Here is a 23,400-nt window from a genome sequence, read left to right as displayed (position 1 = left end):
GCATTGGGGAGGAGCATGATATACCTTATAACATAACTAATAAAATTTAAGGTATTTTGCTGGTGTTTGAGTCATTCAGTTTCTTTAGAAATTGTCTTTCTAACAATATTACATTTAATCAAGTAATAAAAATAATACAAGTAAAGTGCCTTTTCAAGGGATTGCAAATAATGATAACAATAATACTAATAATAATATTAATAATAATAAAGTGGTTTTGGGTATCCTTCCACCCAAAATGTGCCAGATTTCCTCCTTGAAAGCTTTTTAGCCTAATTTAGCACACCACAATATGAACCAATTTTAAGTGTGCCAGGTTTAAACCATTAAATCTGAACTTGATGTATTTTGCCATTTGCATGCCTAACTACAAGTAGGACCGCCTCGGTTTTACTTTGTTGATAAAACAACAAAGGACACAATTAAAACTAACACTGAAAGATGCAAAAAAAAGTCCTCAATTAATAATAATAAGTTGTAAAACAAACAATATCTTTGGTTTAATTTTTGTGAAAAAAAAATAACGTGATGCACTGAAGCAAGTCCAAAACAATGGGAGAACAAAGATTTTTGTTTAAAAAAAGTAATAAGAAAAAACAATTAAAACATGGATCTATGAATTTATTAATTTACTTTGTTGAAAAACATATGTGTACAAGTACTGACAAACCTACATCTGTGGTTTGATTTTTTGTATAAACCTTACAGCCAAGGATTTTTGGAAAACAGCACTTTTTATTCACTATACCAGCCCAGAACCTCCACAAAGTGACAAACAAACCCACAAACCCACAAACCCCAATATCTGGAAGGGTCGTGGCCGAGCGATTACGGGCACCGAATGTGTTTTTGAATCTGTTGCATTATATATTTTTGCTCTGTTATTCATTATTTTTTTTTGCATTATCCCTAGCACTATATATCCTTTAGAAAATGCGCTCTATAAATATGGTTATTATTTATTTTATTATTTATTAAATATGGTTATTATTTATTATATTATCTTGCGTTTCTGATCAGCAGATTGTGGGTTCGAATTCCAAGCCGTGACACTTGTGTCCTTAAGCAAGACACTTAAACATTGCTTTGCCTTCGGATGGGATGTAAAGCTGTGGTCCCATGTGTTGTGTAACGCATGTAAAAGAACCCAGTGCACTTATCGAAAAGAGAAGGGGTTCGCCCTGGTGTTCCTGGCTGTGGGTGCTGAATGCGCTGTAGCACCTTGTAAACCCTCTTACATAATTTGGTTTCAGAATTCATAATTTTCAATGACCTCTCTTTCTGTATAGTAGTAAGCGCCCTGAGTACCTTTTTGGTAGATACGTGCGCTATATAAGACTTTGATATTCTTATTCTCTGCTCACTGTTGCTAGTTGAGGGCTTTCACAAAATGAGGTATGCATTTGTTTGTGTGCACTTCTTTGGTATTTTTCATATTCACGTAGCGACATATGTGTTTGGGAATAAACAACTCATCAAAACAGTTGAAATATTGAAAACACATTCATGACATTGAGAGTTCTGTGATGAGGAAGAAGTCAGCTTTACTTTGGTATTTAAATGATTCTTATAAAATATTAAGTCTCTGAAAAAGCAGTTTGAAAAATAGTTCTACTTCAACTGCAAATCTTGTCCAAACATAGAATTTCTGCTTTGGTGCCCAAAGCATACCGAGTAGTGTAGATGTATTCACGACACACCATGATGTGGCAAGCTTGTAGCTATCTTTCAAAACAACCAGTGAATGATACTGAATGGTCAAACAAAAGACCCTTCCAACAAAAAATGTAAGCTGTACGTCACGCGTGCGCACTTACACGCTGGTTGGCAAAATAATCGCCTATTTGTATCGTAGCGTGCCGCAGACACATTTGCTCAGTGCATATCTCTATTGCGTTTGCCAACCAATAGTGTCTGTACGCATGCACATTTCTTGGGAGGGTCGATTACAAAACAAAATTGCACCTCTGTCCTCACCGCATTTACACTCTGGAGAGTAGGTCTTTCTGAAAGTCTTCGTCTTGAATCTCAGCAATCAGCGAATCCATCAGTAGATCCAACGCAGTGAACACAAGATGCCTTTTATAAATACAACCAAAAGGAATGCATCGTTTTAAAAGCATGCAAACAAATTTAGAGCAGTTTTGCAAGAATACGGATACAGATACAGATTCAGCCTAATCCAGATACGATAGCCATATCCCTTCAGGTTGGATTCACATCAGATATTTTGTTTGCACTGTCATAGAGTTACATGTATTGTATCAGGCCTCAGCCGAATTATAGATACAAATCCAAAACAAATATTGTAAACACTTGCTAGGAGAACTTGATTGAATAATATTGTTGTTTAACTATTGTTTAAAGGCAGTGGACATCTATTGGTAATTGTCAAAGACTGGCCTCCACAGTTGGTGTATCTCAACATATGCATAAAATAATAATCCTGTGAACATTTGAGCTCAATCGGCTATCGAACTTGCGAGATAATAGTGAAAGAAAAAAACACCCTCGTCACATGAAGTTGTATGCGTTTAGATGGTTGATTTCGAGACCTCAAGTTGTAAATCTGAGGTCTCGAAATCAAATTCGTGGAAAATTACTTCTTTCTCGAAAACTATGGCACTTCAGAGGGAGCCGTTTCTCACAATGTTTTATACCATCAACCTCTCCCCATTACTCGTCACCAAGAAAGGTTTCATGCTAATAAATATTTTGAGTAATTACCAATAGTGTCCACTGCCTTTAACCAAAGTGAAATAAAGACCCTGTTTGGATAGCAATCTCTTATTTTGCACTCTCCTCAAATCCACTTCCTTGGCACAGTCAATACTTGAAGGTACCAACGATCAGATTTGGGTACTCGCAGTTTTTACGGCAAAGTATTGTCACGACAACACAATAAAAAGGCTAATGGTAAATTTGCAGCCTTGAACTCATAGATCCAAGTCTTATAAAGCGCACGTATCTACCAACAAGGTACTCAAGGCGCTTAGTATATAATTATATTAATACAGAAAGAGAGGTTAGTGAAAGTTATGAATTCTGAGAACCAATTATGTAGCACCTTATAGGGTTTACAAGGTGCTATGGCACATTCAGCAGCCAAAGCCAGGACCACCGGGTCTTATGTCCCATCTGACGGACAAAGGACGAAGCAACGGTAAAGTGTCTTGCTTATTAAGGACACAAGTACCACGACTGGGGATTCAAACCCACACTCTACTGATCAGAAACACCAGAGTTTGAATTCGGTTCTGTTAGCCGCTCGGCCACGACACTTCCATAACTTTACCTGTTAAGCTGTGGATCTCCCAGTGAGTCAAGTAGTAGCTGGAGACCATCCTTCCAGTCTTGTTTGTCAACAAACGTGTAGAATGAATCTGTAAAAAACGAAATAAATGTTCCTTGAAAAATCCTGGAACTTAAAGACCAGGGCCCAAATTCATAAAGCCTGTTTAGCACACAAAAACTTGCTAAGCACAGACAAATAATGCTTAGAAACGGGTTATAGAAATTAGAAACGGGTTACCAGCCAAAATTACATAAAGTTTACAATGTTTTTAACGTAGTTTTTGAGAAAGAGGTATAACTCACTCAAATAATAAAAAACTTGAAGACTGAAGCCTTTTATTATGCATCTGAAAGCACACAAAGTTATGCAACGAGGGTGTTTTTTCTTTCACTATTCTCTTGCAAATTCGATGACCAATTGAGCAAAATTTTCACTGGTTTGCTATTTTTATGCATATGTTGGGAATTTGTCTTTGACAGTCATCAAACATGTCCAGCAGCCGATTTCACGAAGGGCTAGGATTAATCCTATCTCAAGTTGGGGCAAGTTACTCATCCTAACTTAGGATTAGTCTTAAGGTTTGCATGTTGCAGTGCAAGGCTGGCACTCATCCTAAGTCCAAGATAAATCCTAAGTTAGGACGAGTTCGGTGAAATTGACGGCAGTGCCTTTAAAAGAAATCAGCGTATACCTGGCATTAGATCAACAAAGCTCTCCAAAACTTCCTCCTTGGTGGACGCCTTCTCCGCCTCCGTCCTGACAACGTCGCTGGCTGAAAGTAACTTCCCATCAGGCCATAGGAGTTGACGAAGCTCCGACAGGTAGAAGGCACACCAATGTTCAGAGAATAGGAGCTGAACTTGTCGCTCTATCCACCTGAACAAGGTACGGAGAGAAGAGTACTTAACGATTTGAAGGTGAAATATCAACTCCCTAGTATGACAATGAATTGAAGCATCAGCATTCATGTCAAAAAGAATGTTTTCATGACATTGCTTTACTAAATTCTCAAAAACTACAGCACCTCAGCAACTAATATTTTAAGGTAGCTTTCTACTATCGTTATCTTCAAACGGTGCAAGTTTAATGTTAATCTGTGGACATTGTGTTTTGTGTAACAAAAAGTACCTAAATCCTTTAATATCTTTTTATTTATTTTGCCAAGATTTCAATAAAGATTCAACAATTGACACAATATGGATTGATACATATTGTGTTTACTTTCAAGTCTTAAGACAATTGATGTTGGAATGCAAAGTTTGTTATTTGGACATACCCATCCAAGAGGCCTCCAGCGAGTCTGGTCAACACATTCTGGAATCCCTCATCAAGAAACCAAGATTCCTTATCGTGGAGTGCCTCTCCAAGTAAAGACATAACGGCATCAAACAGAGACGTCTCCTCAGAACCAAACACGGAGCCTGGGTTACTCGACAATGTTTCTGATACAGCTTGGGCGGGAGACAGGGGGCTGTCTGTTTCTGATACAGCTTGGGCGGGAGACTCGGAGCCGTCTCCTTCTGAACGTAGGCCGATACTATCTACATCGTTGTCAGAGGATGGGTTTCTCGAAAGGGTCGCAATTTTCATTCTGTTGTGATCTTGGATGATGGAATCCATTGCTAGTTGAAGTGTTGTCTGCAAATAAATTGACAACAAATTTTGAGAAAGTTAATATGGTTCCAAAAAACTCCATTCTGACTCCTCTTGCACAATTTTCACTTTCTATAGTTTTTATTGCTACATGTAATTACTAAAATTTTGTGCCCATCCATTTTTTGCTGTAGGAAATAAATAAATTTAAAAAATAAATAAATAGATAACAAACTGCCCTCACCTTGGGTCTTCTGCCAAACGTAACCATTCTCTCGATACCGTCCTGCTCTTCACCAGGAGTTGGAGAGCCCGGCCTTGGAGAGCCCGGCCTCGGTAACCCAGAGGGCGAGAGACTCCTTGACGACTTTGTCTTCCTAATGGGTGAATTGGGCGAGCTTATGGGCGGCATGGGACCTTGATCACTCAATGCTCTAGGCAGGGCCGACTTGAAAGTGTCCACTAAGCCCGACATCCTATGCATCAGCAGCTGTAAATGCAATATTTTTTTATTAGGGATTGAACAAAGAAAAATTTACTAGAGCTGGATTTGAACCGATGACCTCCGTATTAACAAGCTACAATCCCTGCCAAAATGCTTGGGCCACCAATTCCTAACGTTATATAAAACCATTCCCTGTCCACTTCCCATTGACAATAAACATTGTCTCCCCCGCCCCCGTCCCCCCGCTCAATGTTGACTGTAACGCACAAGAGGACCACCAATCTGAACCAACATTGAAAGGGGGCAGGGGGGGCCCAACGAGATATAGGCGAAATTGTAGCCCTCTACCAATTGAGCTATTCTAGCCCTTTGTAGGCAGTTGCCCTATTTTTTCTATATCTTTCATATTCCAAATCTCCCCTTTTCTAGGGGTCGTCAGCCTTTTGTTGATGACGACAGATGGTTACATAGGCTACCACCATTGTATCATCGGTGTGGGAGTCAAGTTTAAGATTCCAGCATTCCATGGCCAATAATCAGCTTCTGGCTGATTCAAGCCAATTTAAGGTGCACAAAAGCCAAAATTCTGAAAATTAATCCTGATGATGACAATGGCAACATTAAGGGATGCCCAGAGGCAAGTGGTTAACCGAACAAAGCTACTTGATTCTCAATTTAAACGTTTTTCCAGCACTTACCTTGTCTATCCTCGGTTGATGTCTGACATACTCTACGTGCGAGTTGCCTTCTAGGGCTAAGAATTCCCGCAATTCGATACTGGAATGTAGCAGAGGCTTTGCAAGCAATTGCTGAAAGTATTAAAAATGAAAGATGTATTGAATTGTGTTTCAATGGAAATAAACGTCATATTGTCCAGAGCTGCTCTAGCACAACAAGTGGCTTTTTCCAGAAGACGATCAGAGCATACATCAAGTTGAAACCAATGGTTCTTTTCAGAACTCGACCAACTCATTTAGAGATAGTAATAACATTGTGTTACCGCAAAACCACTCCATATCTAATTTCCACCATTCAAAGTTTCAAATCCCACTTAAGAAGTAGCTACATGTAAGCATATCGAAAGTATGTTTAGACCAAAAATAAATTTACAAGCTAAACAATATCAGCCAGAATAATCCCTAATAGGAATACACAATCTTAGATGCGTTCAGTACTGCGAAAAGTTGAGACCAACCCAAGAACTTACTCCCCGGTAGTACAGTTAATTACGATCCTATAAGCTTAAGTAGTAGTCCAAGCTTATTTTTATACCATCCGCCCAGGACAGTTCTTTTCAGAACTGAGAAGTCTCCCGAACACCTGAACAATCTTCTCCGCGGCAGTAGAAATTAAGCAAGACAGTTCTCTAAGAACAAACTCTGCCTGGCAAGTAGATACACACATGGTGTTACCGCAAACCAAATGTAAACTGCGGAATCGCTTCTTACATTCAAATTTTGGGGATTAAAAAGTGTAGTGACCGTAGCACTTAGAAGGGAAATGCTTCTCATACTGCATTATACTAACCGAAGCTGCTGTACTACAATGCAAGTTATTTTTTTAAATGAATTTTCAGAGTCATTACCAACTGTATACAGACCCTTTTTAAATGCTTGGCATAATAATAATTTATTGGTTTATATAGCGCAAATTCCAATATAATTTTGTTCAAATGCGCTGAACAATAAAATATTAATAAAAATACAAGAAAATACACTACAAAAATATACTCATGCGCGCCATAACACAAGATTTAAAATGATTAAAGGAAATAGCAAAAAAATTACTTTAAAAAATGCGCAATTCAAATTACAATCCGCATGGAACTGAAACATCTTGGGTTTTGAGTTCTCTTACCTGGAGATAATTTTGAAGACTAAAACGTCGTTGCTGAATGGCTGGTTTGGCTGTTGGTGCCAGGGGAATAGAAATACGCTTGGGGACATCTCGCAACCCTGTTTCAAAAGAAAGCAGAATGGTTTGAAATGTAGATAACAAGGCCACAGCACCCGCAGCAGTTTGTAGTGCTCTGATTGAACTTATGCTGTTGCACCCTTTTGCTGTGGCAACTGTTTGGTGAACCAATAGACCGATCCATTAAGCTCCAGACCAGTAGTATTGAGCAATCACAATGCAACGAAGGTCGGACAAATAAGGTCCGACATTCGTGTGCATATCTTGGCGCGCGCGGCAGAGTTGTGCAGAAAGGCATTGGAGAGCCCCACGTGTTCTTGCCCACACGTGCGTTGTGGGCGGAGCCTACTGGATCGGTCTATTGTGTTCAGGGTAATGCACAACAACATAATTTACTTACATCAGACATCAGTGACACAATCCTTCAATCCTTCCAGCATGAATTTTACTGTTGTTCTTGCGGCAAATAATATGCCGCAATGCATCTTGGGAATTAAAACAAGTTGCGACTTAGTGTTGAAGTCGCGACTTTTTGAGGCGTGATTAGTCGAGCAGAAAATTTCACTTGTTGCCCAGGGGTCGATTTCACAAAGAGTTAGGACTAGTCCTAGGAGATATGCAAACTGCATGGATAGTCCTAAGTTAGGACAAGTAACTGGTCCTACCTCGAGATAAGACTAGTCCTAACTCTTTGTGAAATCCACCCCTGGCCTACTAAACCGGAGTGCACTGTTTGTTTTTTTGGTGTACAAACCTATGACCAGTTGAGCTCAAATTTTCACAGGTTTGTTATTTCATGCATATGTTGAGATACTCCAAATAAGAAGACTGGTCTTTGACAACTACCAATAGTGTCTAGTGTCTTTAACCACCAGAACTAAAATTTGATGCTCTTAACCACTCAGCTACGACACTCTACAAATAATGACCAACCTTTCAAGCTAGCTTTAAGCTCAGGGTTATGATCCAGCCTTGAGTGGAGATTGACAAACTCCCTGTGTCTCCTCTTAACAAGCCGCCGTTCTGATAAAGAGTCATCACAGGTTTGTGAGCAATCACGTTGCAATGGAGAGACTGGCTGCACATCAAACTGAAAGTGAAGAGTTGCTTTAGTTAAAAAAATGTATTTCCAATTTATCAAAAACTTGACAGCTTTTGAAATTAGGGCAAAGCTAGCTTGTGTGCATTTTGGCGGCTGCAACCAGTAACTGTTTCGGTCATTGGCCTGTGATAACCAATGGCCAATTCAACTGAAACAGTTATTGGTTTCGACCACGAAAAGCACCCATAAAATGACTGTTGGGTTGGGAGGATTGTGGGTAAGGATTATTGCAACCACACCACAAGCCTTAAATTTCATGTTTGAGAGGGCAAGGCCATTTTCATTTTGAAAAGGGCACTTCCACTGTTAAGTCTGAGGAACTTTTGGAATGCACCAAGGGTAAGTAGGCCAGCGGCAACAGAGTCCATGGCCTCTACACAAGCCTGCACCATACTAGCCTTAACATCCGACGTCACACTTACAGGCTCGAGAATAACACCAGAGAGTGGCCTTCAGCCTTGAGGTCAATCCCCGCCCATCTTCACCCTCCACCTACATTCATTTCACATACAAACTTTCTAAACTGTACAAACATGTAATACACGATGTGGACACTGCGTGCAGACAACCGAAGTAAGCTTTCTATTGGTTTGGTTCGAGGTGATGATTGTCAACTGTACCTGCATCACCTCAGACCAATCAATAGTTACACAGCTATGAAAAGATTAATGTCACTGCATGTTTCTCCAATTAAATTATTGTATCCAACGAAATCATTGTTCTGAAAAGCAAGAGCCTCTTTATCCTTGCAAATGAGCGGATTGTATTCAATGAAATCATTGGTTCTGAAAAGCAAGTACCTGTCTTTATCCTTGCGGATGAAGACAGGGGACCAGAGTCTAGCACCATACCCACCTGTATTGAGTACATGAAGAATTCACTCTTTCCACTGGTCTCTTTACAGACCTCTGCCTTTGGAATGAGGAGATTGCCAACTCGGTCAGCCACAGCTTCTAAACTCTCTGAAGAATGCACCTCCGACGTCAGACATGCATCGATGGGCTCTTCTGCGCCTTGTGAAGTGATCGAAATTATCCTAGGATTTTCAGCGGATGGGATTATTGAACTACTACCTGTTGCTTGATCGTCGATGGGGAGCAATGAAGTGGAGCAGCTCGAAACTCTTGCTGGGGAGAGTTCTTTCTTGGTTGCATCACTTTTGTGAACTTGATCTTGAGTCATATCTTGAATATTTTGGGTTGGGCCATCAGGTACAGAGAGAGTCTTTATTGAGAGTCGTCTGAGTAACTTGTTAATGGGTGATGAAGGCACATCAATGTCTGGTTTCTCTGCTAAGCTTGATTGTGGAATCGGACGCATTATGGACCCATCAGTAGTATTGTCGTTGCTACCGTTGTCCACAACTGATGTCCGTGTGTACGTTTCAACACCATCATCAGTGCTATTGAAGATTTCTACAGCTTCATCAATTTGCGCCGCGTCAACAGTAGAACTAACTTGTGGTTTTACACTTTCGTCAAATGGAAACTGGCAATCTATGCCTGTTGTTAGCGGTGAATTCAGATCATCAGGCTTAGAATTGATGAAAGGAAAGACCTCCGCAGAGTCTTCGTTCTCTGGTGCTATTAGAATCGCAGGTTCCAATCCTGTCAAAGGGATTCTTGTTACGATGAGATCATCAATTTCTGCACCTTCCGCTGGAGGTCTTGGCGTGACCCATGGATTCAGAGTTACATGGCTTAGTAGATCTCCTGAAATGAATGCGGGATTACAACTGGTATCTGAGGCACTCCGTCGATGAACTTTAGGATTTGTTCCGACAGACTTAGGAGAGCTGATCATCTTTGGAAGGCTATTTGGTAATGTTGATTGGGCGTGATCCAATAATGGAGCGACTGGAACTGTTGACGATGAGTAGTACATGAAGCTTAATCCATTATGTACTTTTGAAAGGATCGCGTCATTAATAGGGTCCGTGGATTTAGATCGACAAATTGGAAAGGATAACGACGGCTGTAGCGGACGTCTGGTACGATGAGCACTTTCATTACTTTGAATTGACTGTGATGTATCAGTTTCAAAAGGTAATCGTTTCTTGCTTGTCGCGTCTGGTTTACCACAAGCTGTTGCAGGGGTTTGCTTAAAAAGAAAGTTCTGTTCAGTAGGATCTGCCGCCAATGCGGTAACACCTGTCTCTAAATGATGGGACTGATCAATGTGGTATGACGATTGCATAGGAATGATCGTTTCTTCACTTTGGTAATTAGGTTTTTCTAGCTTACTACATTTACTAACATCATTACTCTCTGCTGGTGCCTTCGGTCCGCCTTCTGAAACAGAACTTGAGACAATCAGAAGGATGAGTCGGTAAAGAAAATCAGGATCGGAGAGCAGATCCAAAAGAGGCAAGAGAATATTGCACGTCAGAATTTCAACGATGATTAACGTACTCGCTCGACACTGGGTTACACTCTTCGGAACGGCACAGTTGACCAGAATATCCATAGTGCTCCTTAGAAAGTCTGCTTCCATATCTGCTCCTTGTATTGCAGGATGTAACAGCGACATCATTTCATAGGACGCAACTAAACTACTGCTATCATGTTCGAATTCCTTTCCGTTTCTTTTATTTGGTAGCTTCCTCAAACTTGATGTGGCTTTTCGGAATTGGTAAACGTGGATTCGGAACTCAAGTAACAACTTTGTGACGAGAGTCCTCTTCTCTATTGACGCAAGACGATTGCAAAGATTCATGGATGTCTGGAGAAGATGCTCAAGGAAAAGTTCAGAGCCGCGGTTGTGGTCGCTGATGTAAACGTCGTACCAAGACGAGATAAAGTCAAGCATGACATTTTTCAACAGATGTTGCAATTCTTTATCGACGGTGTCTGTCAGTTTCAGTGAAACAGGCACGGCAGGTACTGGCAATGTATGTAAACACTGTGTATTTCGAAAAATTGTTCCATCCTTTTCACTGTGTCTGGTGGTAAACTCCTTAACCGAATAATGCTTTAAATTTTCATTAACATCCGGCAAAGTGAGTTCTTTTCTCTTTTCCTTGCAACGGTCCACAAGATCAGGCATCAACTGCAAAATTCCCCGGGTCTTCCCAACTTGAAATTCGTGGGAAGTCACCCTCGAAGTTGCCCATCCCCCTCCACACAGTGCGGCAATGAAAATGAATGGAACACTAGCGTGCGATAAAACAGCAAGTAATGTCATGAAAGACAACACGCATAAAACTCCCGTTAAAATACTGTCCGGCTGTAGCAAACAACGAAGGTGTTGGGCAACTTTCCTCGTTGCTTGTGACACTTTCTGGAGATTCATGTTTCATGTTTTGGATTAATAAACACTCACTTATCGTACAGAATCGCAGCTCACATGACACTGACTGACAGCTAAGCTAGTTCGTATTAGTTTAACACATGTAGCCCAAAAACCTGATGGTCAGGATAACAGGCTGTGCGCAAGAAATAGTTCAAATTGGACCTAAAAACGCCCAATTCTTCTTTTCAACCAATGTTTTCAACCTCTTGAGGGCGCCAAACAACCCGCACGTGGAGAAGGATGTAAAACATTTTTTGATAAACAAACGATGCGGGGATAAAGCTTTTTTTGATAATGAATGGTAAGAAACATATAAAATCCACTATTCCTGTATTTTGGAGGTAAGTTTGGTCATGGAGTCGGGATTTTGTTATCCCACCTTGCAAATGTGCAAGTAGTGGTTTTATCTGCTTGAAGTTAGTTAGAGACTGAGTTGAGGGAGTTTTTACTTTTTGAATTTGATTGAGTGAATTTTGCTCTACAAAAGCGGTCCTGGGTCATTCCGTGTCAAATCAACCAGTTTTCAGAAAAGTTCCCAGGTGACCCTCTAAGATTTTGACGAAACTTCATCAGAATGATTGGATGTGGCTCAAATGAACACATACAAAAAAGCTAAGTCATACTCCATGTCGTTTTCGAGATATGACCCATTGAAATTTGGTCAAGGCGGCGGCATTTTGTGCTCGCGCAAGACGCGAAAAGTGATTTTTGTGATAATTTCCAACTTTGAAAGCTCATCATTTAGTTATTGTACCAGGTCGAGAGCTCAAACTTGGTATTCCATCTTACTTCTTGCCAAATTTCATGAATCTGCACTCAATTTAAGAGTATCTCCTTTAATTTTCTAGTTATGGTCACCTAAAGTAGGCACTTTAATCAGCCGAAAGTGTTTTTTGTGATAATTGGGGTCACCCTGTACCCACATGAGGGGTCAAATGAAACCTATATTCCCTAGTTATTATCTATGGGTGCATGTCTTTACCCATAAGCAATTATAAGCTCACCAATGCATTCATTCAGAAATAGCATGGACCCAAAGTTGGTTCCAGCCAGAAAAAGGTCAAAAAGACCCCGCCCGTCTTGACCCCGGTTGACCCCGCGATCAATTGAAACTCTTTTTGAAATTGATACCAGTTAAACATATATATTATATCTACTTATATACCAATTTTCAGCTTTGGCACTCAACTCCTTCATGGTGTGGTGGCAATTTGAATATTATATGTTTTTGGCACATTTTATGGTAATATCATACAGTATACATGTACATGTACATTCATGTACACATACAACACATGGTAATAAATGTTTGAAGCTTGTGTAACTTATTTTTTCTGGCTAGCAAAAAGTAACACCAATGCATTGGCATCTGTGGTGTCTGCGTGATACACAAGTACATATTTTGTTTGAGAAAGTAGTGTTTGCATGTGATACACATTAGAGAAATTGTTCTAAAAAAGTAGTGTATGGAAAGTAATACCAGCGTTTATGCAAATGAGGTAACCATGTGATTGGAAAGTTTAACCAGCATAAACATGTATATAGCATGGAGGAAACAAAGGGGACTGGGGTTGGGTATAAACCAGAGAAGAATATGACAGACAGTGAGTGTTAAGTACTGGCAGATTTAATTTGTATTGTGTGGTTTGATCCATTTTTCAAGTGAAACTCCACACGGTATACTGGGGTATGGTTCCATACTGGGGTATGGTTCCATACTGGGGTATTGTTCCAATATTTTGTGTGTGTTTAGGAGATTTTTGCAGCACTTTGAGGTACCTGTCTTAAATTATTTATTGCAGTTGAAAACATGCATCATCAACCCATTTCTAAAAACAATAACACAAATAAACTTACTTTTTTGCTAGCCAGAACAAAAACAGTTACACAAGCTTCAAACATATATTACCATGTATTGTACATGTGTACATGAATGTACATGTACATGTATACTGTATGATATTACCATAAAATGTGCCAAAAACATATAATATTCAAATTGCCACCACACCATGAAGGAGTTGAGTGCCAAAGCTGAAAATTGGTGTATAAGTAGATATAATATATATGTTTAACTGGTATCAATTTCAAAAAGTGTTTCAATTGATCACGGGGTCAACCGGGGTCAAGACGGGCGGGGTCTTTTTGACCTTTTTCTGGCTGGAACCAACTTTGGGTCCATGCTATTTCTAAATGAATGCATTGGTGAGCTTATAATTGCTTATGGGTAAAGACATGCACCCATAGATAATAACTAGGGAATATAGGTTTCATTTGACCCCTCATGTGGGCACAGGGTGACCCCAATTATCACAAAAAACATTTTCGGCTGATTAAAGTGCCTACTTTGGGTGACCATAACTAGAAAATTAAAGGAGATACATTTAAATTGAGTGCAGATTCATGAAATTTGGCAAAAAGTACGATGGAATACAAAGTTTGAGCTCTCTACCTGGTACAAAATCTAAATTATGAGTTTTCAAAGTCGGAAATTATCACAAAAACCACATTTTGCGACTCGCGCGCGCACAAAATGGCCGCCTCGACCAAATTTCAAAGGATCATATCTCGAAAACGACATGGAGTATGCCTTAGCTTTTTTGTATGTGTTCATTTGAGCCACATCCAATCATTCTGATGAAGTTTCATCAAAATCTGAGGGGGTCACCTGGGGACCACTGGTTGATTTGACATGGAATGACCCTCCTACTAAAAGCCGACAACTCGCCAATAGTGCACATTGTTTTAATAAACCGTTGGTTAGTTTGCTGTTTTTTTTTGTCTGCAACTTGTTGGCGGCGAGTTGTCGGTGCTCTGGACGATTTGTCGGCGAGTTGTCGGCTTTTAGTAGGACCCGCGGGGGCGGGTGGAGGTGCGTTGAGCTTTGAGAATATTTATCCAGATCCAGAAGTGTAACTCAGCAGCTAGGGAACGATTTCATCCAGCAATTTTGCAGGATTAACTATGCTGTGTATTAGAATACAGGGCCACATTCGGAATTCTACCTCCATGCCCTAACCCTACCTACTCCCTAGAACTACAGTGTATTACGTTTTCGTTCCGCTATAGAAAACAGGGCCACATTCGGCTAACCCTAACCCTACCTACTCCCTAGAACTATATTTCGTTTTCGTTCCGCTATCGTCTCGGAGCGAAACCGAAATTGTTTTAGCTAGGAAGTAACCCTAACCCTAACCCTGATTGCATCCACGCAGCCTTGGATCCGTGGATGTATATAGTGGAGTGGACCTGTATTCTATAATTGTACCATTTTGCATAGCAAATTATTCAGGCTGAAATAGCTACTAAAAATAATACAAGCCTACATGCACTTCTAAGTTCTAGGGAATCTAGAAACTATTACACCGACCCCCTTGTGCTCCTCTGCTATACAAGGGAAATCGTTCACTGCTACAGTGTATAATTATGCCAGGGAAAGATTACCATATCCTATTCCTGCCACCACTTTTTCACACATACCCAAAAGGATAATCTTGGACATAATTCATTTACTTCTTATCGAATGAAAAAGTGGTGGTAGGATACAGACATTTTTCTAAATAAAAAAACCAAAACTGCTGTGTGGGGATTGTGTACTTCTAGAAACTATAAGGCTCCCCTGTGAGCAGGGGAGCCTTATAGTTTCTAGAAGTAGGGACTGTGGGTGTCTAAAGTGCATTGTATGAGAATATCGATGCGTTTCAAATCTGAAATTTAAGTGTTTTATATTTAATAGATACATTCTAATATTTCCCTCACACTTACAGTATCAATGAACAGTATCAATGAACATTGGAATGAGTACTCCCGACTATTCGCATCTAAGCTCAAAAGACTTCCATGATGTTTACGAGCCAGCAGAAGACACTTTCCTACTCCTCGATGCACTGGAGAAGGATGTCGAGCATCTTCACAGTTCGAGGTAAAGAAAATTAAATCAATTCTTTGCAGGAAAAATCAGGGCAAAGATTGAAAATGTCAATTTGTATGCAAACACTGTCTAAAGCTGCAACTAGAAAGTTCAATTATCTCAATGGTTGTAGACTCGGTGGAAGAGTACATTATGTATCATAATCATATAACCCCTTTCGGTCTGAACCAGCGTTGTAGCCACTGTGGGCGTAGTTGCGATAATGTAACCCTCCTCCCCGCGTCTGGAGGTTTAGGGGGTTGAGTTATTGCAACTACTGTGGGCGGTGCCGGTTGGGCCTGCCAAGAACTAACAAATTTCGCCCAGCAGCAGCACCATAGATTTCTTCCAGGTTGCACATCTAAGCAATGATGGCTTCATATATATCGTTTGATGAACCGCTTGCCCTTGGATTTAGAGCACTAAACTTGGTCTAGCTACAACACTGGTCTGACCTTCCAAGAATAAAAATAACTAAATTAACTTTTTGTCTTTGCTTTCTCCTTTTGCTCACAGATATCCCCTTTTGAGTCTGCCTTATTCAGTAATTAATTACTTTCTTCTCTCTCAATCAACCTTTGATTACTGTCTTGTGTGTTCCCAACTTTGTTGTGGTTAAACTAGCCCCTTCCCTCTACCCCCGCCATTTTGTACCCTGTTCACTTATAATCTTTAGCCTTTGAGAAAAATCAGGCCACTAACTAACCATTAAACAAACAAAAAGTTATACTGTTTAGGTCCTTTCGGTTGGTAGTTAGCAGTTTGTAATTTAATTCTGTTTTTCATTTGTTGTTGATTGCAGGCCTTGCGTTTGTGTTGAGATTGGGCCAGGCTCAGGCATTGTCATAACCTTTCTGGCTCAGTTGTTAAAGAGCATGGCCTTCTTTTTGTGAGTATTAATTAGTTTTTCAATAATTTGTAATGGTTTACAAGGTGCTGTGTTACGCTATTCTGCTGATCAGACCAGGAACACTGGAACGAACCCCTTCTCTTCACGTCTAGTGCATTACAAAACACATAAGACCAACGGCTTTACGTCCCATCCAAAAGACGCAGCAATAATAGTATATAGTGTCTTCCTTTAGGACACAAGTGTCACGACCGGAACTCGAACCCTTCTCTACTGATCAAAAACATCAGTCCGATGTTCTTATCCGCTTGGCCACGACACACTGCCAAATGCCAAGTGCCAAGGCTTGAGTGAGCCAGTTGTTTCAATTTACAATAACATCGTTGGGGTACCCGCTGCTAAAACATAGGATTCAAACTGCCTCTAGCTACCGGGTAAACTCGGTGGTCTAGTTGGTATGACACTGCTTTATAATTGCAAAGGTTGTAGGTTCGAATCTCACCCGAGTAATATGCTTGTGATTTGTTTCACAGAGCTCGGGAAAGTACTTAGTACAAAGTGCTTACCCGGTACACACAAAATTATTCTTCTTTATCCTGATGCAAATCATCTTTCTGAAAAAAATGTACTTGTTAAACGCTTTGAGTTAGAGTACCATGTTGGTAGATACGTATACTATAATATAAGACTTTCAGTATTAGTATATTTTGTTTCCAGAGGAGTGGATACGAACCCTAAAGCAGCCACCAGCACAAGACGCACAGCTGACCAGAATGGTGTTCATGTTGAGGCTGTGACCTCTGACCTTTTGAGTGCCCTCCAACCACGCCTTGAGGGCAGTATTGATGTCTTGATTTTCAATCCGCCGTATGTCGTCACACCATCTGAAGAGGTGAGCTAGAGACTTGGTTACTCATGATATATTTATTCATTTAATTAAAGGCAGTGGACACTATTGGTAATTACTCAAAATAATTATTAGCATAAAACCTTTCTTGGTGATGAGTATTTGGGAGAGGTTGATGGTATAAAACATTGTGAGAAACGGCTCCCTCTGAAGTGCCATAGTTTTCGAGAAAGAAGTAATTTTCCACAAATTTGATTTCGAGACTTCAGATTTAGAACTTGAGGTCTCGAAATCAACCATCTAAACGCACACAACTTCGTATGACAAGGGTGTTTTTTTTCTTTCATTATTATCTCGCAAATTCGATGACTGATTGAGCTCAAATTTTCACAGGTTAGTTATTTTAAGCATGTGTCGATATACACCAATTGTGAAGGCTGGTCTTTGACAATTACCAATAGTGTCCACTGCCTTTAAATTCAAATACACATTTATTTCAATACTTCCAGGAAAAATATTGACAATTACATGTAATAAGGGGGAAAAGAATAAATATAATTAAAGGGACGCATTGCCTTGGATCGTGCGAGTTGGTCTATGAAAGGCATTTGAAAACCGTTTGTTATAAAATGCATCTATGGTTGGAAAGATGTTTTAAAAGTAGGAGATAATGATCCACATCCACACAGAAATGCCTTGAATTTGCACGGTTTCCCTTATATCTATAACATGGCACGCCATTTTGCGGAAAAGTTCCAACCGTGTTAGTTCACAAAATGAAAGGAAAACCACACAATTTCGGGGCATATTTGAGTGGATCATTATATTCTACTTTAAAAACATCCTTCTATAACCATATATATGCATTTCATAATAATTGGTTTCATATGCTTTTTCAAGACCAACTGACCATGCTTCGTCCTCAGGATGGATTGAAACACATTGTCCTGTGTGTTGTTATGCACACAAAAGAACCTACAGTAGTGCACTTATCGAAAAGAGAAGGGGTTCGCCCCGGTGTTTTCCTGGTTTGATTGGCAGCATATTGGGCCACAAAACCATTACATGGTGCTATTAATAGGAGCAGGTCTCATAATTCAAACGTAGGCCCACATACCTTGCCAGGAAATACTTTACGTTAAAACACCTTTAGGGTCACCAAGTGGCGGTTATGTGCGCTTCAAAAAAGCCACTATTATTGTTAATATTATATTAATCGTCACAGGTTGGAAGTTCAAGTATCGCCTCGTCCTGGGCAGGAGGCAAAGACGGAAGGGAAGTCCTGGATCGATTATTACCACAAGTATCAAAACTGCTCTCGCCAAAGGGATCTTTCTACTTACTGGTCATCAAGGAGAATAAACCTGGTAAGTGCAGTCAGAAGAGACAGTGGACATGTATAGGATATCGATGTATCCTGGGCTTTTAAAAGCAGAAAATACTGCTTGATATTTAATCAAGCACCAGCCACAACATTGCAAAATTAAAGGAACACGTTGCCTTGGATCGGACGAGTTGGTCTATAAAAAGCGTTTGTAACCGATTTTTTTTAAATAAAATGCATATGGTTCAAAAGATGTTTTAAAAGTAGGATACAATGATCCACACAAGTTTGCCTCGAAATTGCGTAGTTTTCCTTTTACTGTGCGAACTAACACAGTCAGCCATTTATGGGAGTCAAAAACTTGACTCCCATAAATAGCCGACCGTAATAGTCGACGAGGTAAAAGGAAAACCGTGCAATTTCGAGGCATATTGTGTGGATCATTGTATTCTACTTTTACAAAATCTTTCTACCTACATGCATTTTATAACAAATGGTTACAAACGCTTTTCAAAGACCAACTCGACCGATCCAAGGCAACGTGTTCCTTTAATGTAAATTGAGCTGGTAACCTGATTTCTGCTAAGCAAAACTTCCTTGTCTATATGGCTTGCTACACTACATCAATGAAACTGGGTCCAAATTCATAAAGCTGTTAAGCAGAAAGTACTGCTTGACAAATGTCTTTGTTTAGCAAAAATTATGTCGGGCACCAGACCATTCACAACATTGCAAACTTAAATTTAATTTGGGCTGGTAACCATATTCTGCTAAGAAGTACTATTCTGTGCTAAGTGATTTTTTTTGATGCAGCCGTCAATTTCACCACACCCTTCCTAACTTAGGATTAATCTTAGGACTTAGGATGAGTTAAGTCCGGTTTCAATAGATGTTGGACGCATTAAACCCATCCTAACTCGAGATTTATCCTAGCTTTTCGTGAAACCCGCTGCATGCTTATGAAATATGGGCCCTGCATGATGCCAGGCTTCCACTTGTCGACGTTCTAGAAACTATACTTCTTCACTGGTGTTCTCTTTGGGCTTTTGTTTCTTGCTCATATGAAATTTGGATGTCCTAAAACAGCTCTTCTGCCACCTGTGATTCCTGCTGGATCGTTTTGTTTGACCTCAAGAGATCCATGTTGGGATACTGTACTTATATTGACCCAATTCACCTGACGTCATCATCAGAATAATCTTGGATGCGCCATTTTGGTGGTCAATGTCATTATGTGTTAATCAGAGTAGTGCGCATTTTAGGCGACGCGACGTTTACACATAACTTATTGACCACCAACATGGTGAGCGTAGCAACAGTAGCCACGTGTGACGTGCGAGAAAGGGGTTAATAGGAGTTTTGGTATAATTGTTTACTTTTTTCTTTTTTTTCACCCACTTAACAGATGATATTCGAAGGTTAATGGCAAAGCAAAACCTCACATCTCAAGTTGTACTGGAGAGACGGGCTGGACCAGAGAATTTGTCGGTGATAAAATTTTATAGAGACTTGGCATTGTGCAGTTGACAAGAAGAGTAAGAATTTGCGTAGCCTACAGATTTTATGCTCTAAGTTAGTAACCCTCCCACAGTCTGACCATTCATGTTGGTTTTGAATAAGGGAATTAAAGTGACTAGTTCTTTAACGGCCGTTTAAAACCAGCAGGGCCGTTTTTGTGCGATGAGGGCCTTTATCGCTTGGCAAAGATCCTGCAAGGTTTTAAACGGACTTTTAGAACGAGTCACTTCTCTTAGTCTTTTATTTTCATTCATAAATGCCCTTTTGATAAAAAACAGACACGCGGAAGCCTGCCGGTTGTAAACAGCTCCAGCTGGTCACTATCAACCAATTTAAACACCCCCACGTGACGCAATATCCACCAATAGGAGTAGCAAAACTATCTGGGGTAGTTATGAAAGATGGACTAACCATACCAGCTTGCAGTGTATAAAGTGCACACATACATGACATACAGCCCTTTTCGAATCAACGGCTTCAGCGTCAGGCTTAGTCCTCACGTCTGAAACCATGAGCGCGTACTCAAAGCATGCCCAATCATTGTCAAAATGAACCGCAAGGCCAATCTAGCCTGACCAGAATCTGGAGCCGAAGCTGTGGATTCGAAATAGGGCTGTATGTTTTGATCTCATCTTGCTCATGACAAGAGGTAGCGTGACTGGGCTATCCAACTTTGCAATTTATAGCACATTCCAGAGATCTACTGTTCAGCCTAAGTCAATCCTCGTCCGTAATCACCTTTCACCTACATTCATTTCACATGAAGAATCAAGGAAATTCCTTCATAATTATAAATAATAATAGCTAATTCTTATATAGCGCATTTCCTAACTGAAAGAAATACCAATGCGCTCTACAAAAAAAACAAAAGTCAAAAATAAACAACCAATTAACAATAAATACACTATTAAACAATATGCAAACAAAAGGATTAAACTGAACAGTAGACAATAGAAAACAAATGGGATTTGAGCAGAGTTTTGAATTGGTCCATGCTCTGTGGAGAGCGGATGTTGCCGGGAAGAGAGTTCCAAAGTGATCAAAGGGATGATGATGATTCATATTTTAATACAATACTTTATGCAAGTAAATGTAGTGTACGTCTTAATACACATGTGCACACTGCATGCAGCAGACTCCCGAAAGTAAGCTTTTTGTATATGTGTTTTGACCGGTCAGAGGTGATGTTTGTCAGCTGCACCCATATCACCTTAGACCAATCAAAAAACAGATACGGACAGCTTAATTAGTCACTGCACACTATCCAATGAAGTCATTGCAACCAATGAAATCACTGGTTCTTTAAAGCCAGTAAAGACAGGGGACCAGTCTAATGTTCATGTAGTTCTTTTATGTACAGATTTGTATTAATGTGAAAATATGTTGCATTGTAAATATTATGTTAATTTTAAATGGTGACAGTACTATAAACACTTCATAGTGTCATAAAGTTCTCATTTATAAGGCTTAAAAAAAACTTTTAATCAACACAGACGTGGTTGGTTACCACTATCACCTTGCTTTAAGCCATTGAACACTTTCGGCAAACAGTATTGTTCAAGTCCCACACTTCGTGTGTCACAACTTATATATAAAATAACAAACCTGTGAAAATTTAGGCTCAATCGGTCATCGGAGTCGGGAGAAAATAACGGGAAAACCCACTCTTGTTTTCGCGCGTTTCGCCGTGTCATGACATGTGTTTAAAATACATCCGTAATTCTCGCTAACGAGAATTTATATTGTTTTACCGTTTTCTCAAAAAGTCAAGCATTTCATGGAATAATATTTCAAGAGAAGTCTTTCACCATTAACTTCTGTAAACCCTGTAAATTATGTGTAAATCTGTGAACTTTTTTTTTTTTTTTTTCGAAAGTGTATAATGGTTTTAACGTGAATGGATATGATATATTCTATTTTTACTTGATTATGTTGTTAATTTGTATATGCATATGTTTATTGAAATAGATGTGGATATGGAAAATAAACGTATCTGAATAGCAATTACTTGATTAGTTTCGTCACTGTTCCCTGAGCAAGTAGCGCCTATATCTTGTATTTAGGGTGTTTTTTCTTCATCGTTTTCTCGCAACTTCGATGACCAATTGAGCCCAAATTTTCAAAGGCTTGTTATTTTATGCTTATGATGGGATACACCAAGTGAGAATACTGGGCTTTGACAACTACCAAACGTGAACAGTGCCTTTATAAAAAAAATGTCTCCCAGATTGTTTTCCTATAGATAATATTCAACTTTCAAATAATGGGTCAGTAACTGCGGTGAAGCTTAGTACACAGCTTTAGATAATTGCATTTTGAGAAACATTTCACCTTTTTTGTACATATGGGGATGAAAAAGGGGCAAAAATTTTGAACCCCACTCACAAACTGAACATAAGAATCGTTACAGCGGTAATGCTTTCCAGCTTGTATTCCTATATAGGGAAAATTCTATAGGTTTGAAGTTCTGGAATAAAGAGTCGTTAACCAACGGTCTTTAAAACAAACCTTTCTCAAAACAGATGTTTTACTGTGTACTATCTCTTTAATCAAACTTCCACCGTGCAAAGTTTCAAATCATATCAAGGGAAATTACTGACTGGGCAAATTGTAAATGATTTTGGGGTGAACAAAGACAAATTCACTGGAGTGGGATACAAACCAAAGAACTTAAGGTTTTGCTGGATTTTTTATAGGTTAACAGATCATAATTCACACAGGCCCCTTTTCATTTGACATTTTGACAAAACAATGCACGGTTGTTTTACATGGCGGGGTATTTCTATTTTTTTTATTAACAATGATCAGTCTACATCATACAGTTGTTTCCTGTTTCACATGACCAATGCATTTATTTTACTAAAAAGCCATACTTGTACACTGGATGTTAAACTCTATTTTTCTTTGCCTCAATAAATAGCTTTGTTTATTGGTGATCCTTTAAAAAAACAATTGTTTGTACTTGATTTCATGAAGATAAATGTAAGTTTGAATTAATAAAAACCTGGCAACATAAATTGAACATTTTAAAACTTACTATAGAGCTTTATTAGACCCAATGGCAAAAGAAAACACTTCAAAGTAAAGTGATTGATAATTATGTTACTGAGCATTACTAGCAATGACATACGGATATTAAAAATAACATATATGCCAGGGAGCTGATACACAGTTGAGTGATGATAATTCATTAAAGTTCATAACCGGCTAAGAAAGCTTAGACGGAAGTTTTACTGAAAATTCATGAAGTTTTACTGAAAATTCATGAAATTTATGAAAATCCATTCATAAATACCCAAGACAGTTTCGCT

The 23,400-nt window shown here is 39.4% G+C and overlaps 2 protein-coding genes across 2 annotated transcripts; one reads left to right on the top strand and one right to left on the bottom strand.

Moving 5' to 3' along the window:
• Positions 1-1,206: 1,206 nt before the first annotated feature.
• On the bottom strand, positions 1,207-11,705 carry LOC117300724 (sorting nexin-19-like). Its single transcript, XM_033784497.1, has 9 exons — positions 9,205-11,705; positions 8,181-8,337; positions 7,191-7,288; positions 6,032-6,142; positions 5,133-5,378; positions 4,572-4,933; positions 3,987-4,171; positions 3,296-3,383; positions 1,207-2,079 (listed from the first exon to the last, which is right to left on the bottom strand). Exons 1-9 carry the CDS (start codon positions 11,638-11,640, stop codon positions 1,983-1,985), a joined length of 3,780 nt encoding a protein of 1,259 aa, XP_033640388.1. The 5' UTR covers positions 11,641-11,705; the 3' UTR covers positions 1,207-1,982.
• A 148-nt stretch (positions 11,706-11,853) lies between these two features.
• On the top strand, positions 11,854-21,689 carry LOC117300723 (methyltransferase N6AMT1-like). The gene is made up of 6 exons (XM_033784496.1): positions 11,854-11,941; positions 15,408-15,562; positions 16,353-16,439; positions 17,118-17,292; positions 18,473-18,614; positions 19,977-21,689. The coding sequence occupies exons 2-6, from the start codon at positions 15,426-15,428 to the stop codon at positions 20,096-20,098; spliced, it is 663 nt and encodes a 220-aa protein (XP_033640387.1). The 5' UTR covers positions 11,854-11,941; positions 15,408-15,425; the 3' UTR covers positions 20,099-21,689.
• The last annotated feature ends 1,711 nt before the right edge of the window (positions 21,690-23,400 follow it).

The sequence above is a fragment of the Asterias rubens genome, chromosome 16, assembly GCF_902459465.1.
Source record: "Asterias rubens chromosome 16, eAstRub1.3, whole genome shotgun sequence".
NCBI classification, from domain to species: Eukaryota; Metazoa; Echinodermata; class Asteroidea; order Forcipulatida; family Asteriidae; genus Asterias; species Asterias rubens.
The sequence above is the reverse complement of the archived record's forward strand: the minus strand, read 5'-3'. Positions and strand labels throughout refer to the sequence as shown.

Excerpts from the sequence above, each read along its gene's own strand:
- LOC117300723 (XM_033784496.1), top strand. The coding sequence starts at position 15,426 with ATGAACATTGGAATGAGTACTCCCGACTATTCGCATCTAAGCTCAAAA. Across the intron at positions 16,440-17,117 it reads AAGAGCATGGCCTTCTTTTT|AGGAGTGGATACGAACCCTA; the intron begins GTGAGTATTAAT and ends TTTTGTTTCCAG. Across the intron at positions 18,615-19,976 it reads CATCAAGGAGAATAAACCTG|ATGATATTCGAAGGTTAATG; the intron begins GTAAGTGCAGTC and ends CCCACTTAACAG.
- LOC117300724 (XM_033784497.1), bottom strand. The coding sequence starts at position 11,640 with ATGAATCTCCAGAAAGTGTCACAAGCAACGAGGAAAGTTGCCCAACAC. Across the intron at positions 4,172-4,571 it reads GCTGGAGGCCTCTTGGATGG|GTGGATAGAGCGACAAGTTC; the intron begins GTATGTCCAAAT and ends TACCTTGTTCAG. Across the intron at positions 3,384-3,986 it reads CTTTGTTGATCTAATGCCAG|ATTCATTCTACACGTTTGTT; the intron begins GTATACGCTGAT and ends CGTTTTTTACAG.